Source organism: Protopterus annectens, chromosome 7.part0 (assembly GCF_019279795.1).
Source record: "Protopterus annectens isolate FY-2018-M chromosome 7.part0, PAN1.0, whole genome shotgun sequence".
In the NCBI taxonomy this organism is placed as follows: Eukaryota; Metazoa; Chordata; order Ceratodontiformes; family Protopteridae; genus Protopterus; species Protopterus annectens.
In genome coordinates, this window is record NC_056739.1 from 325866358 (window position 1) to 325881477 (window position 15120).

A 15120-nucleotide genomic window follows, 5' to 3' on the forward strand; every position below is an offset into this window, starting at 1 on the left:
GTGAACATCCAATTTATGGAGAGTGTATTCTGCTTCATTAGAGAATTTTGGAAAGAAAACTGGTAGTTCTAGAGATTGTTGAAGACAGAAACTAGAGCAGACCTTTGGGACAAAGGATGGATTAGGCCTAAGTGATACTCTATCTTTGTGGAAAATCAAATACGGTGGTTTAATAGACAGGGCTTGAAGCTCTGAGACCCTTCTTGCAAGTAATAGCCACTAAAATGCCGTTTTCCATGACAGATATTTTAACTCGCATACGTAGCAGCCGGTTCAAAGGGGGAGATGTTAATGCGCAGCACCAAATCAAGATCCCACGGAGGTGCAGGATGAAAAACTGGTGGTCTTAACAGGCTCGCACCTTTAATGAATGTTTTGCATAATCTGCTGCTCATCAAAGGAGGATCCGTGGATTCATGGAATTTAGAGATAGCAGCTAGTTGAACTTTAATAGTTGAGACAGAAGATCCCTGATTAAATAGGGATGTTAAGAATTTCAAAACCTCTGGGACAGGAGCAGTGATAGGGTCTAAGCCCTTGAGTTGAGCTCCAGATAGCAAACCTCTTCCACTTACTGAGGTACAATTTGTTAGTGGTAGGTTTGTGGGTCAAGATAAAATGTGAACAACTTCCGGGTCTAGTGTGTGACTTCTAACTAAGGTTGGAAGTGGAGGAGCCAAGCTGTCAATTTCAGAGATTGAAGGGACTGATGCCAATGTCCCGACTGATGGATTAGCAAATCCGGGATCATGTCTAAGGTCCACGGATCGTCCACTGCATGCTTTTTCAGGTAAGGAAACCATATCTGACGAGGCCAGTATGGGGCAATCAGAATCATTGAAGACCCTAGCTGAGAAGCTTTTTGAATAACTTTGGGAAGGAGTGGAATTGGAGGAAAAGCATAAAGCAACCCTGTTGGCCAAGGTTGTGCTAGAGCATCCATGGCTGGAACTTCCTGATGTGGAATCAAGGAGAAGAACCTTTGGCACTTGGTGTTTTGTGGAGTCGCAAATAGGTCGCAGCACGGCGTCCCCCATCTCTTGAAAACCTGGGCTGCTACTGCGGTTTAGAGACCATTCGTGAGGAGAGAGAATTGTCCTGCTTGATTTGTCCGCCAATACATTTGACTTTGCCGGGATGTGGGTCGCTACCAAGAAGCGGGTGGTAGCTACAGCCCATTCCCACACTCTCATGGCCTCTCTGCAAAGGGGATACGATCTGGTCCCTCCTTGTTTGTTTAGATACCAAACCACCGACATGTTGTCTGTGTGGATGGCGATGATGCCCTGAGGAAGGAACTTGTGTAAGGCCTGTAGGGATAGAAGTACAGCCCTCATCTCCAACACGTTGATGTGGAGAAGAGCTTAGTCCGGAAGCCAGGATCCCTGAACTAGCCTGCCCAGACAATGCCCCCCCACCCTATCTGGGAGGCATCTGTCGTCAGGGTAACCACTGGAGGGGGGAGAACAAAGGGTTTTCCCTGATCTAAGTTGGATGTCTGAAGCCACCAGCGAAGGTCCCTTTTGCATATTTCCGTAATCATGATGTGATGATTGAGGGGAAGATCTTGAAAGGACCATTGAGTTGATAAGAGCCACTGAAGAATCCTCATGTGTAACCTTGCTAGAGGAACTAAAAGTACCGTGGCAGACATTGAGCCTAGAACCTGTAGGACCATCCTGGCTGGGGCTTTGGATCTTGAGATCAGAGCTAGAACTTGGCCCTGTAAAGTTGAATCCTTTCGGCAGGAAGAAAGACACGCATCAATCTTGAGTCTATCTCTGCTCCTATAAACTTTATGCGCTGAGAGGGCAGCAAGACAGACTTTGACCAATTGAATGTAATCCCTAGGGAAACACCCAGGAGATGGTGGCTTTGAGGTTGTCCATAAGTAGATGCCTGGTGGTGGCAGTCAGGAGCCAGTCGTCGAGATAGGGAAACACTTGGAATCCAAGACTCCTCAGGTGAGCCGTCACTACTGCCAAACACTTGGTGAACACCCTGGCGGCTGTGGTGAGACCAAAGGGCAGAGCACAAAATTGGTAATGACTGGTTCCCAGGCTGAAGCGCAGATACCTTCTGGACGCCTGATGTATCGGTATGTGATAATAGGCGTCCTTGAGGTCTATGGAGCACATCCAAACATCCTTCTCCAACAACGGGAGAATGGATTGCAACGTGACCATTCGGAATTTGGATTTCGTGACGGATAGGTTTAGTCTGCTGAGATCCAATATTGGTCTCAGGTCCCCTGTCTTTTTTGGCACTAAAAAGAACCTGGAGTAATTTCCTGATCCGATTTGGTCTGTGGGGACCAGTTGGATGACTCCTTTTGCTAGCAGCTTTGAAGCTTCTGCGGCTGCTATTTCCCTTTGACTGGGTGGTGGGTCCGGGATTCTCTTGGACGAAGGGGGTGAGGACTTGAATGGGATGGTGTAACCTCCGGCAATTATCCGAAGCACCCATCTGTCCTGAGTGATTGACTCCCAGGCTTCTAGGTGCTTGGCAAAACGACACCCGACTGGCTCCGGAGCAGCACAGCCGGGCAATCCCTCATGTCGTGGGAGGCTGAAGAGCCACGAAAGGACTCGCGGTCTCCAGAATTGCGGGCCCTCTGCCGCCTCTGGGACGGCGTCTCCCTGAAAAATTTCCCGCCCTCTGCCTCTGGACGGGAATCTTCCTGCTGTTGGGAGAAAACTTGCGAGATTTTCGAACCACATTTTCCCTCCTTTGGCCTTGGGGTAAGGCCGAAGGGAGTGGAATAACGGGCCCCTACGGCAGATAACGTTTTCCCTCTTGCTCACAGCGGTAAGGGTGTCTTTCACCTTGGGTCCAAACAATGAGGACCCATCAAAGGAGCGTCGGAAGGAAGACTTGAAGGCCTCCGCAAACTGACACAAGCGGAGCCAGGCTTGTCTCGAGAGCAACGCCTGTGCCTGCCGCTCTACCCGCCTTCGGCCGCATAAGAAATGAGCCTCATGGACGAGTTAGCAATTGACGAAGGATAGCCAACTGAGAGCTAACGGACTGGGCTAGCTGCTCAGGTAGGTTACCCGAGAGGAGTCTGACAACTCCTTGACCAGATCCCTCTGAAGCCTGGTAAAATGTGCCAAATAATTCAGAGACCTTAAGGTAAAGGCCGCTGAAGTCAGGGTGCGCTTCCCACCTATCCATACTCCTAGACTCCTTATTAGGAGGATGGATGGACGTTGAAGCCTCTGCCACGCCCTGTTGTGTAGCAGATGCCACCACCATGGCATCTACAGCCACGCCTTTAATAAGGAACTCCTTCTCGGGGAGCAGATAAGAATTTGTTTGGGCGAGAAGGGACTGGTTCCACGGTATCCGGGTGTTCCCCCTTCGACAAACTAAATCCAGAAGCTCGTCAAGGCGGAGACACCCAGGAGGCGGAGGGCTGAGCCCCAAAGGCCTTGAGGAGCACTGATTCGTCCGCAGAGGGGTTTGGACATCCAGCCGCCTCGTTGTTTGAGGATCTCTAAGATGTCTGCAAAGGAGACATCGTCCGAGGACGACTTAGGGGACCCCTCCGCATCATCCATATCCGTGTCCGATGTAATAGTCTCGGGAGTCCACGTGCTTCCTCTTGCACAATCTCTTCCTTGGGGGTTCCTCTGGAGATGACTCAAGAACCCTCAGGAAGAGGGGAACCCCACTGGGGTAACCTCAGGCCTCGGGGCTCCGCTGGCTACGGACAGGGGAACTGCCAAAGACCCAGTCTCCACGCCCAGGGAAGGTGCTGGTAGAACCGGAGAGATGGCCAAGAGGATTTGGCCAAGGCACTCCTCATGGCCCCGAAGCCGGACCCCAGAATCCTGGGAGAATCCGTCTCCGGGGCCATGATGGCAGACGGAAGTCCCGCAGCGAAGCACCGAGAGGGAGGCTCGGAACCAAAGCAAAGGTCCCAAACATCACCCTCGGGTCCAGCCGAAGAAGTCCGTACCAAACTCGGACCCGAGGCCGGGTTGGAGTAAGGGTCGGAGCCGACCCTGAGATCTCCACCGGCTCCAAGAGCACCTGCTCCGACGGAGCCGAAGCAGTCGGAGGAGGAATGGCAATGGGGTGGGTCATGGTCATCGGCTCCGAGGCCAACTGGGTCGGAACCGAAACAAATTTTTGGAAGACTGGGGACTGGAAAAGTCTTTGGAGCACCCTGTCTATATCAGAATCCGACATTCTCGAAGACCGAGAGGAAACAGAACGGGTTCGAGAAGACCTCTCCCTCGGCCCCAAGGGACTAGGGGACCGGCTCCGAGGCGACTCGATGAGAATCGGCGCCGAGGAAACACACACACCAGATTCCATCGGTGCCGAGGAGGAAGTGTCTGAGCGGGCGACCCTTGTCGGCTCCGAGCAGTGGAGCCGAAGGTGACCCGCCTCGATGCCCCAGCCATCGGCTCAAGCCAGGAGTCGATACTGGAGGCATCGAGGCAGACCGTTCGACCTCGGCTCCGAAGTCTTTGGAGCCGAAGGAGAGGCCTGCCTAGGTCTCTTGGCAGTCGGGTCCGACGGACTGGTCGGAGCCGAAGCCCTTTTCTTTTTGGCAGGAGTCGGAGAGGAAGCCAAGGCTTCTTCGAAAGAGGGTTTAATCAAGCCTTTGAGAATCAATTTATTTTTCCTCTCCTGGAGGACCCTAGAGGAAAAAGCGTGACATACGCTGCATGACTCCTGCAAGTGCTTTGCCCCTAAACAATACACACACAGTAGATGGTCATCAGTAACAGACATCTTAAAAGCACATTTAGAACATTTCTTAAAGCCCGAAGGCCTATGGGGTTGAGACATGTTGATACACAAATCTAGTCACTCTGACAGGAAAGTACACTAAATTTTAACTACTGATATAAGCTTACAGTAATAAATAAAGCCGACTCTTCCTGTAAAAGAACAGGTAACTCTAACCCAATTTGAACAATTATTAGAGACCCTGTAATTAAAATATTAACAGTCCGGGAAGGCCCTGAATGGAGGGGGGGCCGAAAACAAACTGAACTCAATCACACACAACAATTCCAAGTCCAAATCGTACACAAAGTTAGCGATAGCTGTTAAAACAGCTTTTGTGAGCAAAAACAGCAAAAAACTGACAGAAAAGTTAGTTTAATAAACTACTTAGCCCAGCCAGCTCGAGACCACGTCTTCGCAGGGAAGCGGCAAACGAGATCTGGGGGACTGGTGGTGGTGCATCCTGGGATATAGTAAGCTCAGCCAATAAGAGACTTCGCTCTTTGGCATAAGCGTGCCGAGTCGGAGCCGAGGGATCGGCTCCGAACCCATCATTCAGAATGTAGGCGAGATAGGATCACATAACATCTACATGGTTGAACTGCTAGCAGAAGGTTGGGGCACAAGTTGTACCATGTTAATATGATGAAACCTTACCATGACAGGGAGACCCTCGTGCTGAGTATTTGCAGTAGCTTGCAGGAGTCGTCTGAGGGAGCTCTGGTGACTGATCTCCTCAGTGAGGCTCAGACAGGCACCTCAGTGGAAGGGGTAGCAATGTCCCAGCAGCTATCTCCTACCCAAGTTTGTGAAATAAGAGCAGTGTTATTGGAGTTTGGGGACATGGCCACTGGGAAACCAGGATGCACCCACCTGGTGCAGCACCAGGTGGATACAGGACCCCAAAGGCCTATTAGGTAGGCCCCTTATAGGGTGCCTGAGAGAGTCAAACAGACTCTGAGGGAAGAGATGCAGGAAATGTTGGAACTAGGGATAATTCAAGAGTCCAACAGTCCATGGGCCTCCCCAATGGTGCTGGTGCCAAGAAGAATGGCATCACCAGGTTCTGTATGGACTACAGGAAATTAAATAGTCACACAGAGTCAGATGCTTACCCCATGCCAAGGACAGATGAAGCCCCTAGAGCAGCTGGGTGGGGCTAAGTATCTTACAACCACTGATCTTACCAAGGGTTACTGGCAGGTGCCCTTGACTACCAGTGCTAGAGAGAGGTCAGCCTTTGTGACTCATTTGGGCTTGTATGAGTTCAAAAAGATGCCCTTTGGGATGAAAAATGCCCTTGCAACTTTCCAGAGGCTGGTAAATCATATCCTAGCAGGAGGGTTTGCCCTTGCTTACCTAGATGACATTGCCATCAACAGCCATTCCTGGCAAGAGCACCTTCAACATGTCAGGGAGGTGCTGGGCAGACTACAGAGAGCAGGGTTAACCATTAAGCCCAGCAGATGCCAGGTGGGTATGGCAGAGGTCTCCTGCCTGGAACATAGAGTGGGGAGTGGTAAGATCAGGCCAGAACCTGACAAAGTAGAAGCCATTCGGGCATGGCCTGCACCTGTTACCAAAAAGCAGATGAGGGCATTCTTAGGGACAGCAAAGTACTACAGAAAGCCCATCCCCAGTTATAGTACCATAGCTGCTCCCCTCACAGACTTGACAAGGAAGAACAGGCCAGATAAGGTAGTGTGGATCCCAGCATGTGAGCAGGCATTCCAGGAGCTTAAAGAAGCTTTGGGAGGACCCCTTGTGTTAGTTAGTCCAGATTACAGCAAATAATTTGTTGTGCAGGTGGATGCTTCGAACCATGGGGTGGAGGGGGCTGCACTTAGCCAGATTTCTTCAGAGGGAGAAGAGCACCCAGTGATTTTATCTCAGCTGCAGGCTCCAACCCAGGGAGGAATGCTATGCAGCTGTAGAAAAGGAATGTCTAGCCACAGTGTGGGCACTGCAGAAACTTCAGCCTCATCTCTATGGAAGAAAATTACTGTAGTGACAGAGCACAATCCCCTAACATGGTTATACAGAGCCAGCCAGCAAAATGTCAAGTTGCTAAGATGGAACCTACTGTTGCAAGCATATATGTCAGTGCAGCACTTCAGTGGAATTAACAATGCCAACACAGAAGGGCTCTCAAGACAGGGAATGGGGTAAGTCATTCTCAGACAGACCTAACCCTCTCAAGCAACGTTTCTTAAGGGTCACTTGAAAAACTAGCTTGAGTTCTCCAGGGGGGGTGATGAATTAAAATGTGATGCTTGTGCATTGGCCCAGCAATCAAGGAGCCTCAATCCTCACCACTAACACCAGTGAGGGGCACCCACATACGGGAGGATAACAAATACACACACAGTAAAGCACAATTTCCCTTAAGAGCACACAGATCACAGTCAGTCTGGGGCTGGTTTCTCCCTTTCTCTCCAGATCCCTAATAAGACTCCCCACTGGCACAGCTATAGGGTCGAGATCTCAGCCTAGTGGGCAAGCTAAAACCTCCAGCATCCTCTCTGTCCAACCAGTGCTTCGTGGCCCTGTCCAAGTAGCTGACACACATACACTTTGAGATGAAAGTTATATACAACCACACAGACACTCCTGGGGAAGGCTGGCACAGGTTCTCCAGCTGTGCCCCTTTTACCCAGACTATAAGGTAGAAATCACTGCCACCACCTACTAATCTTTATCAGCTACTAAAAAGGCCATTATCAAAGGGTGTCCAATTATTACTGTGCAATATTATTATTCAAATGGTACGTGTGACTAAATACGAAAGCTTATTGGAGTGACTTGGACAGTATCACTATATACATGCAATGTACTCTAGAGCTTAAATTATCTCTACACAAAACAGCCACAGTTGAAAGATTTAAATATTTAATAATAAAACACAAGACAATACTTCTTACTACACAGTGCTAGTCAAGAGTTCAGAGATCACAGAGAAATACTTAAAATAATACAGTAGAAAAGTTCTGACATCAATACAGAAAAAAACTAATCTAATCTTCCTATTTCCTAGTTATATCTAAGAGAAAACAAAGTTCTAAAATAAACTTACATATAGTGCATAGGCAGTGCTGGTGAGTTGGATATTCTCAAGACAAATGCAAAATGCTCTCTGATTCTCTCTCTTTAAATTGATAACACAGTGTTGCTTCACATTACATCATCCTTAACAAATTTCTCTTCTCCCAGGCTAACAGAAACTAAGAGGTTAATAGTCCCTTTTGATCTTGCAGCTGGTTAGGAAGGCAGAGCAATAAAATAAATGATACATGTAAATTCTAACCATTAACTCTGGCCTCAAAACAATAGGAATAATTCCTTCATATAGACATCTCGGCTCCGAGTTTTGACATCAAAGAATTTCACAATGCTTGACTTATCAGCCTTCCTACAGCAGAGTGCACTGTTACATTTTTGCAGTTCCACATTTAACAGCATTTTCTTCCATTTAGGAGAACAAGCCTGTGGCTTATATTAATATTTACAAATGACAGAATTATCTAAAAAATTCTACCTGGCTAGGCTGGCAGCCTTCACCTATCTTCACAAATACTAAATTTTTTTTACACCGGTACATAAACTGCAGAAGTTGTTTCAACTGTTAACGGGGTGGTCACATTCCCCAAAGCACACAGAAAGGTACATGGCGAGAAACGTTTCTAAGAGAATCCATTCATCCATCCTTAGCCCCACTTTCCCAATTTCTGCACATGGGGTCAAGGTGTCATATCAATAGTGAACATTATCTAGAGCCAATGTCTGCACTGCCAAAAAGCCAGCCTTGCCAATGTTATGATCAAATCAGATGTATTACATTAAAAACTAACCCTGACATTTTAATCTGCAATCATTTTATAAAAGTCCCCTTGTTACAATTAGGTTTTCTGATTAGAGCTATGGATTCACATCATCACTTACTGCAACTTGTACTGACAAATGTAACACCATGAAGATTGATCTGCAAATCGACATAATACAATGGACAGGGCATCTAGTAAGGAGCTTTGCTGCACCACCTCTTCAATAAAGGTCTGTCTTATAACCGAATAACAAACTTAAACTGCCCGTTACGTTTTCAGTAGCTTCAACTCTACAAAGGTGAAATGAAGGCTATGGATTTACTTACCCTCCTTTATGAGCCTCATCACATCCATCTTCTTCTTCTTTTCATTTTTGCATTCATTCAATTCCAACCCTAAAAACAAAGTGTGTCAAAAATTACACCACTAGTATACTAACAACACAGTGTCAATTCAGAGCAAAAGGAGGACCAAAAATATCACTACCTACAATTGTTACTCTTCTAGCCTAAAAACAAATAACAACACACTGGAAAACCTCCAGAGCAGGTGTGGAAGTTAGCAGACAAACACAGGCAATGGATAAGTTGAGAAGGGGTCTGAGAGGCTGGCTGAGACAAATGGATTTGAAAGAATCTGAAGAAAGAAACTAAAGAATCAGTGTGAAAGGTTGTTGAGGTAGGACACAGAAGAGGACAATAACCAGAGGGGAGCAAGACAGGCAGGTGGGGAGTAATATGGTTAATTTAAACATACTATTTTATTTTATTTAGTATCCATTCAGGGTAAGTTGATGAAGTGGGGAATAATGCTAGAACTTAGGCTAAGGGAATATAGGCAAAGGCTGATATAAGGAAGACTAGTTTGTGGAACAATTATCAGATAAAGCAGATGAGAATATGCTGAAGAGGAATGAAGCATTTTTCTGTGACCACTAGCAGAGAGGTGGTGACAGCAGTAGTCTGTACTAATCTATTGGGATGGAGTAAGGAAGAAATTGGTAGTGTCACAAGGCCCTGCCATAGCCCAGTAGAGACCGTAATCAATGAAGCAGGGAGGAAGTGCCTTGTGGTCCTGAAACACTGTTTAATGCCGTATGTCTTTTTACATCACTTTGCAATTATATGTTGAGGGTTTGGACTATCTGAAAATGTATGACTTATGGAATCATCATGCCACCTCTAGAAAATATAAATAGATAAGCTGTTAAATCACTTACACTATGTTAATGTTTGTACAGACAGTCCAGAAATTCTTCCCAAAAATCAACAAATATACTAATTTTAACCTCACCTTAAAAAAAAAAAAAAAACAGCAGCCCCATACTAAGCAAAGCCTCTACTGGAGTACCTATCACCTCCAAGAAATCCCTAATTCATCATCGGCAAAAACTGAGTTAAAACAAACTTCATAACCTCCAAAACCCAGCAGCCACAGTAAACAGCCCTCAGAAACTATCAACTAACACACAACCCTATACTGTTCTCAATGTGATCCAGCTAAAAATGTACCAAAGTGCCTAAAAACTCTTCATTGTCACTTCAGCAATGACGTCTGTAAAATATCTACTGCTGTCATAGCATCTTGATTCAAGCAACACTACAAAGACAGGCTACTAAAAAAGAAGCAAGCACACCTACCGGATAAACATTCCAAACTTTCTAACTCAACATTCCCAAAATACCCCTTCTAGAAGGGAAATATGGGATTAAGATGCATATTCTTGCTTGTTTTGGTTCTGATTATCTATCATTCTTGAACCCCAGACCCAACCACACTTTTCTGTTAGAATGTTAGCAATTAAGTAATAGCTCATGTATTAACAACCTCCTCAAAGAATGTTACTACAACACGAGCCAGCAGACTGGTAAACTGATTCAGAACCACTATTCAAAAGACAATGTTTAAGTCATTTCATAACAAAATATGGTAAGACAATGCAACAGCTTAGCAATTCTATGAAAATAGCAACTCGTTTGCCAAAAAAAGTATAGCAGATAGATAGAGAAGTATTAAAACAGGACCTCAAGGAAAACAGAACAAGCATACTTCTCAACTGTACAGATTTCCACAGAATGTCCAGATTTCTGGCTCATATTTTGCCTTGTTCCTCAAAATTTGTGGTTTTCTGCCAAATCACTGGGATGATATAAGGAATTAAGTCACTAAATAATGATACACATTTGAGTTTCAGACTTCAAATCCTTCAGAAAATGTATGTCAAAACAAACCCTGCTACTCTAGCAAATTTTATAAGAGCAATATTTAGAATCTGTCCCTATTTTTGGGCCTTTGTCTCCCCATTTTGTCAGACTTTGTCCAGATGTCTTGTGCTAAAATAGTCCCTTATACAGGCTTTGCTGTATTCTGGACTTTTGAGTAGTTCCTGTGTTGCCCATTTCCTTACTTGGATAGAAGGAAGGTTCTTTGCTCACCAGTGGGAGTGGGGAGCCTTGAGCAGCCTTTCTGTCCCTGAAGGAGTGACCTCAGCACAAGAATCTTGTAGTTAATTGGCCGTTTTGGGCCATTTCTAGCTCTTTAAAGTTCCCTGCATAAAAACCCACTTTGGCGCGTTTTTTTTTTTTGCTTATCCTACTCAGCAACAGCCCCTCGTGGTCCTGCAGAGTGGTGCTAGCAGCAGAGAAACAAAAAGAGTGACTGCTTCCAAGAGTTAAGTATAATTTTTCTGTTACTACCTGTGCGATCGTCCTTCCTTGCCGAAAAGCGAGTTTAAACTACTGATTTACTTGCTCTAAGCCTGTTTTCTGTGTTTTTACAATACCTGCACTTTTTAAAGTTTGTTTGTTTGCATTTAACTGTTGAGGCTGCCCACTCAAGTGCGCTAGCCTGTGTATTGAATTTACTGTGCTTCTCCTGCTGTTTTTGTGAAAAAAAGAAAAAAAAAAACAAAAAAAAAATATCCTTGTTTCCCGCCCTTCCTAACCTAGAATAGTCCCTTATACAGGCTTTGCTGTATTCTGGACTTTTGAGTAGTTCCTGTGTTGCCCATTTCCTTACTTGGATAGAAGGAAGTTTCTTTGCTCACCAGTGGGAATGGGGAGCCTTGAGCAGCCTATCTGTCCCTGAAGGAGTGACCTCAGCACAAGAATCTTGTAGTTAATTGGCCGTTTTGGGCCATTTCTAGCTCTTTAAAGTTCCCTGCATAAAAACCCACTTTGGCGCAGTTTTTTTGCTTATCCTACTCAGCAACAGCAGTGGTGGTGCTGCGGTAGCATTGTCGCCTCACAGTTAGATGCTGCCCGTTCGATTCTCAGTTAGAGCGTCTTCTGTGTGTCGACATGTGTGAATGGGCGTTCCTTCGTTGAAGGTTGTGCGTTAGGCCCGGCAAGCCAGCACGCAAAAATCTACTGCCAATCATTAGCGGACTGGAGCTCCGCTGTGGCGACCCCTAACTGGGAAAAGCTGAAAGAAACAACAAACAAACTACTAAGCAACAGCTCCTCGTGGTCCTGCAGAGTGGTGCTAGCAGCAGAGAAGCGAAAAGAGTGACTGCTTCCAAGATTTTAAGTATAGTTCTTCTGTTACTACCTGTGCGACCGTCCTTCCTCGCCGAAAAGCGAGTTTAAACTGCTGATTTACTTGCTCTAAGCCTGTTTTCTGTGTTTTTACAATACCTGCACTTTTTAAAGTTTGTTTGTTTGCATTTAACTGTTGAGGCTGCCCACTCAAGTGTGCTAGCCTGTGTATTGAATTTACTGTACTTCTCCTGCTGTTTTTGTGAAAAAAAAAAAAAAAAAAAAAAAAAAATATATCCTTGTTTCCCGCCTTTCCTAACCTAGAATAGTCCCTTATACAGGCTTTGCTGTATTCTGGACTTTTGAATAGTTCCTGTGTTGGCCATTTCCTTACTGGGGTAGAAGGAAGTTTCTTTGCTCACCAGTGGGAGTGGGGAGCCTTGAGCAGCCTATCTGTCCCTGAAGGAGTGACCTCAGCACAAGAATATTGTAGTTAATTGGCCATTTTGGGCCATTTCTAACTCTTTAAAGTTCCCTGCATAAAAACCCACCTTAGCACGGCTTTGCGCTATTGTGCGCATAGCGCAGCATCGGGTTTAAACTATTCCTGGGTCCAAAATGTCTGCTCTTCACTTTTTCCCTTAGAACTGCTCTATCTCTCAAGTTAAACACCCTACTCTCAATCTAAGGCCCTGCACTTGCCCAAATAAGCAATCTTAGAATTTAGCACTAGTAAACTAAAAGCACTACATCCTCATTTACTCTCTACGATTACCTTGACCCCTATTGGTCCTTTTTGATTCAGTGATAAAGGAGTTCCCTATACTATTCTAGCATGTCCAAAGGTCAGCTAACGGTTTCCTCTCCAGTCCAGCTGGTGAATCTGGGAATCTTGAGGCAATGTTACAACTGTCTCATGTACACGGACAACCCTCTCCTCCTCCAAACAGGTTCAAATATATGTGAGAAATGCAACCATATAGCCAAACTGGAGGCTGAGCTCTCTCAACTCAGAACTGGTGTAACCAGTCAGGAGGAGAAGGTAACCTCACACAAAACAAACCCAGTCTCACATAGTCCTACCACAACAACAAAGCAAACACATAAACTTGCAAAAACATACTTGGAGGCTCTAAATAAAAATCTGCCTAAGCAGCAGAGACCTCCAAAGCAGACATCCAAGCAAATGTTACCCCAAAACAAAACACGTGCAACACATAGCTCACAAAGTCAGTGTGCCAAACAGTTACAGCCCTTAAGGCTAAATAACACACCTGATACACTCGTAATAGGTGATTCTATATTCAGACACACCGACATTCCGCTCACCAGACTGAACAAAGAGAAGGTCACAGTGAGCTGCCTGTCGGGCGCTAGGATCCGCCACATAACACAAGCACTCAGGTCACTCCAAAGCAAGTACAAATATGACTCAGCCATTGTCCATGCTGGTGTGAATGACCTGAGACGTACCTCCCTCGACTACATGAAAAGAAAAGTACAGTTTTGTACCTACCATAAATGTAGATGTCCGATAGGAATGCATCTGCAGTCCTTACAAATGGGTTGTCCTGTCGTCAGGCAGCCCTTCGGTCGGCCGGATTCCAAAGTCTGGGTCTGGCTTCGGCTGGTGTCGCTCTTCACCCAACATCATAGCTGCAGTTACTCGGGTATAAAGGCATCAGCCAACAACATTTTCCTCAGTGTTTCTTGCCCCAGATTCCAGGTGCCCTCTAGGAGGACTAAATTTGGATAAATGCCAATGATTCCAAATATTAGAGAACAAACAAAAGATAAACATGTATATACATATATACAAACAAATACACCATAATAGATTCCCCCAGCTAGCTATAAGAGGGGCAAATACCCTAGGAGTACCACAAAGGGGAAGGAGGGTGGGTAATCCTGACTGCAGATGCATTCCTATCAGACATCTACATTTATGGTAGGTACAAAACTGTACTATGTCCTTCAAGGATGCATCTGCAGTCCTTACAAATGGGTAGAATACCATAGCCAAACTGGGGGAGGAGGAAAGATAGAATTATGGTGTAGTTAGGATCCCTTGCAAAACAGCAGTGGCAAAACCTGCTCGGGATCTAGAGTATAAAGGTAAATTATAATGCTTGGCAAATGTATGCACGGAGCTCCAAGTAGCAGCCTCTAAAATGTCTTTGGTAGCCACTCCTCGTAGGAAAGCTGTGGTAGTGGCTGTAGCTCTTGTAGAGTGAGGCCTGATGTTTTCTGGAGTTTTCTTTCCATGGTAGGAGTAACAAAATCTAATGCAATTTCCTATCCACTTAGATATTGTCTGTTTTGAAATTGCTTTTCCTTCCATTCCTGTTGCATATGCTACCAGTAGCTGGTCAGTTTTTCTATTGCTCTTGGTCCTGTCCAGGTAGTAGCGTAATTGTCTGTGTACATCCAAGGTATGCAACAGTCTTTCTCCCCTGTTCTGTGGATTGGGGAAGAATGTAGGTAGGTGGATAGCCTGATTTAAAGATACTCTGGAGACCACCTTAGGCATAAAAGTAGGATTTGTTCTCATGGACACTCTATCTTGATGGAAGATCAGAAAGGGCTGTACTGCCATTAATGCCTGTAGCTCAGAAACCCTTCTTGCTGAAGTGATTGCCAGCAGGAAAGCAGTTTTCCATGATAAGTATTGCACGTCTGCTGTTGCTGCTGGTTCGAAAGGAGGAAGTGTCAATTTTTCTAGCACAAAGTTCAAGTCCCATGCAGGTAATGGTGGCTTCCTAGGAGGCTTTACATTTTTAATTCCTCTGAGAAACTGCCTGAGCAGAGGATGTGAGAAGACGGGAGGATCCAAGTCGTATTCTGCTGAAATAGCTGATGCATGAATCTTAATGGAAGAGTAGGACAGGCCTTTGTGGAATAGCTCTGCCAAGTATTCCAAGATGTTGGCTATGTTTACCAGTGACACATCTTCCCCTTTAGCAGTACTCCAAATGAGAGATCTTTTCCATTTTGCTGAATAGGTTTTCCTTGTTGAAGGTCTGCGAGCTTCCAAGATAATGTCCTTAACCCTTTGGGATAAATTTGGGTTAATTTGTCTT

The 15120-nt window shown here is 45.5% G+C and overlaps 1 protein-coding gene across 3 annotated transcripts in view; it reads right to left on the minus strand.

Annotated features, from left to right (window-relative positions):
- ATXN7L2 (ataxin 7 like 2) overlaps positions 1-15120 on the minus strand; it is a 326007-nt gene that overhangs the window by 260399 nt on the left and 50488 nt on the right. For all 3 annotated transcript variants that reach the window (XM_044076878.1, XM_044076879.1, XM_044076880.1), the window contains one exon: positions 8891-8959. In XM_044076878.1, coding sequence (XP_043932813.1) covers positions 8891-8959 — 69 coding nt within the window. Of the gene's footprint in view, positions 1-8890; positions 8960-15120 lie in introns of those variants that run through there.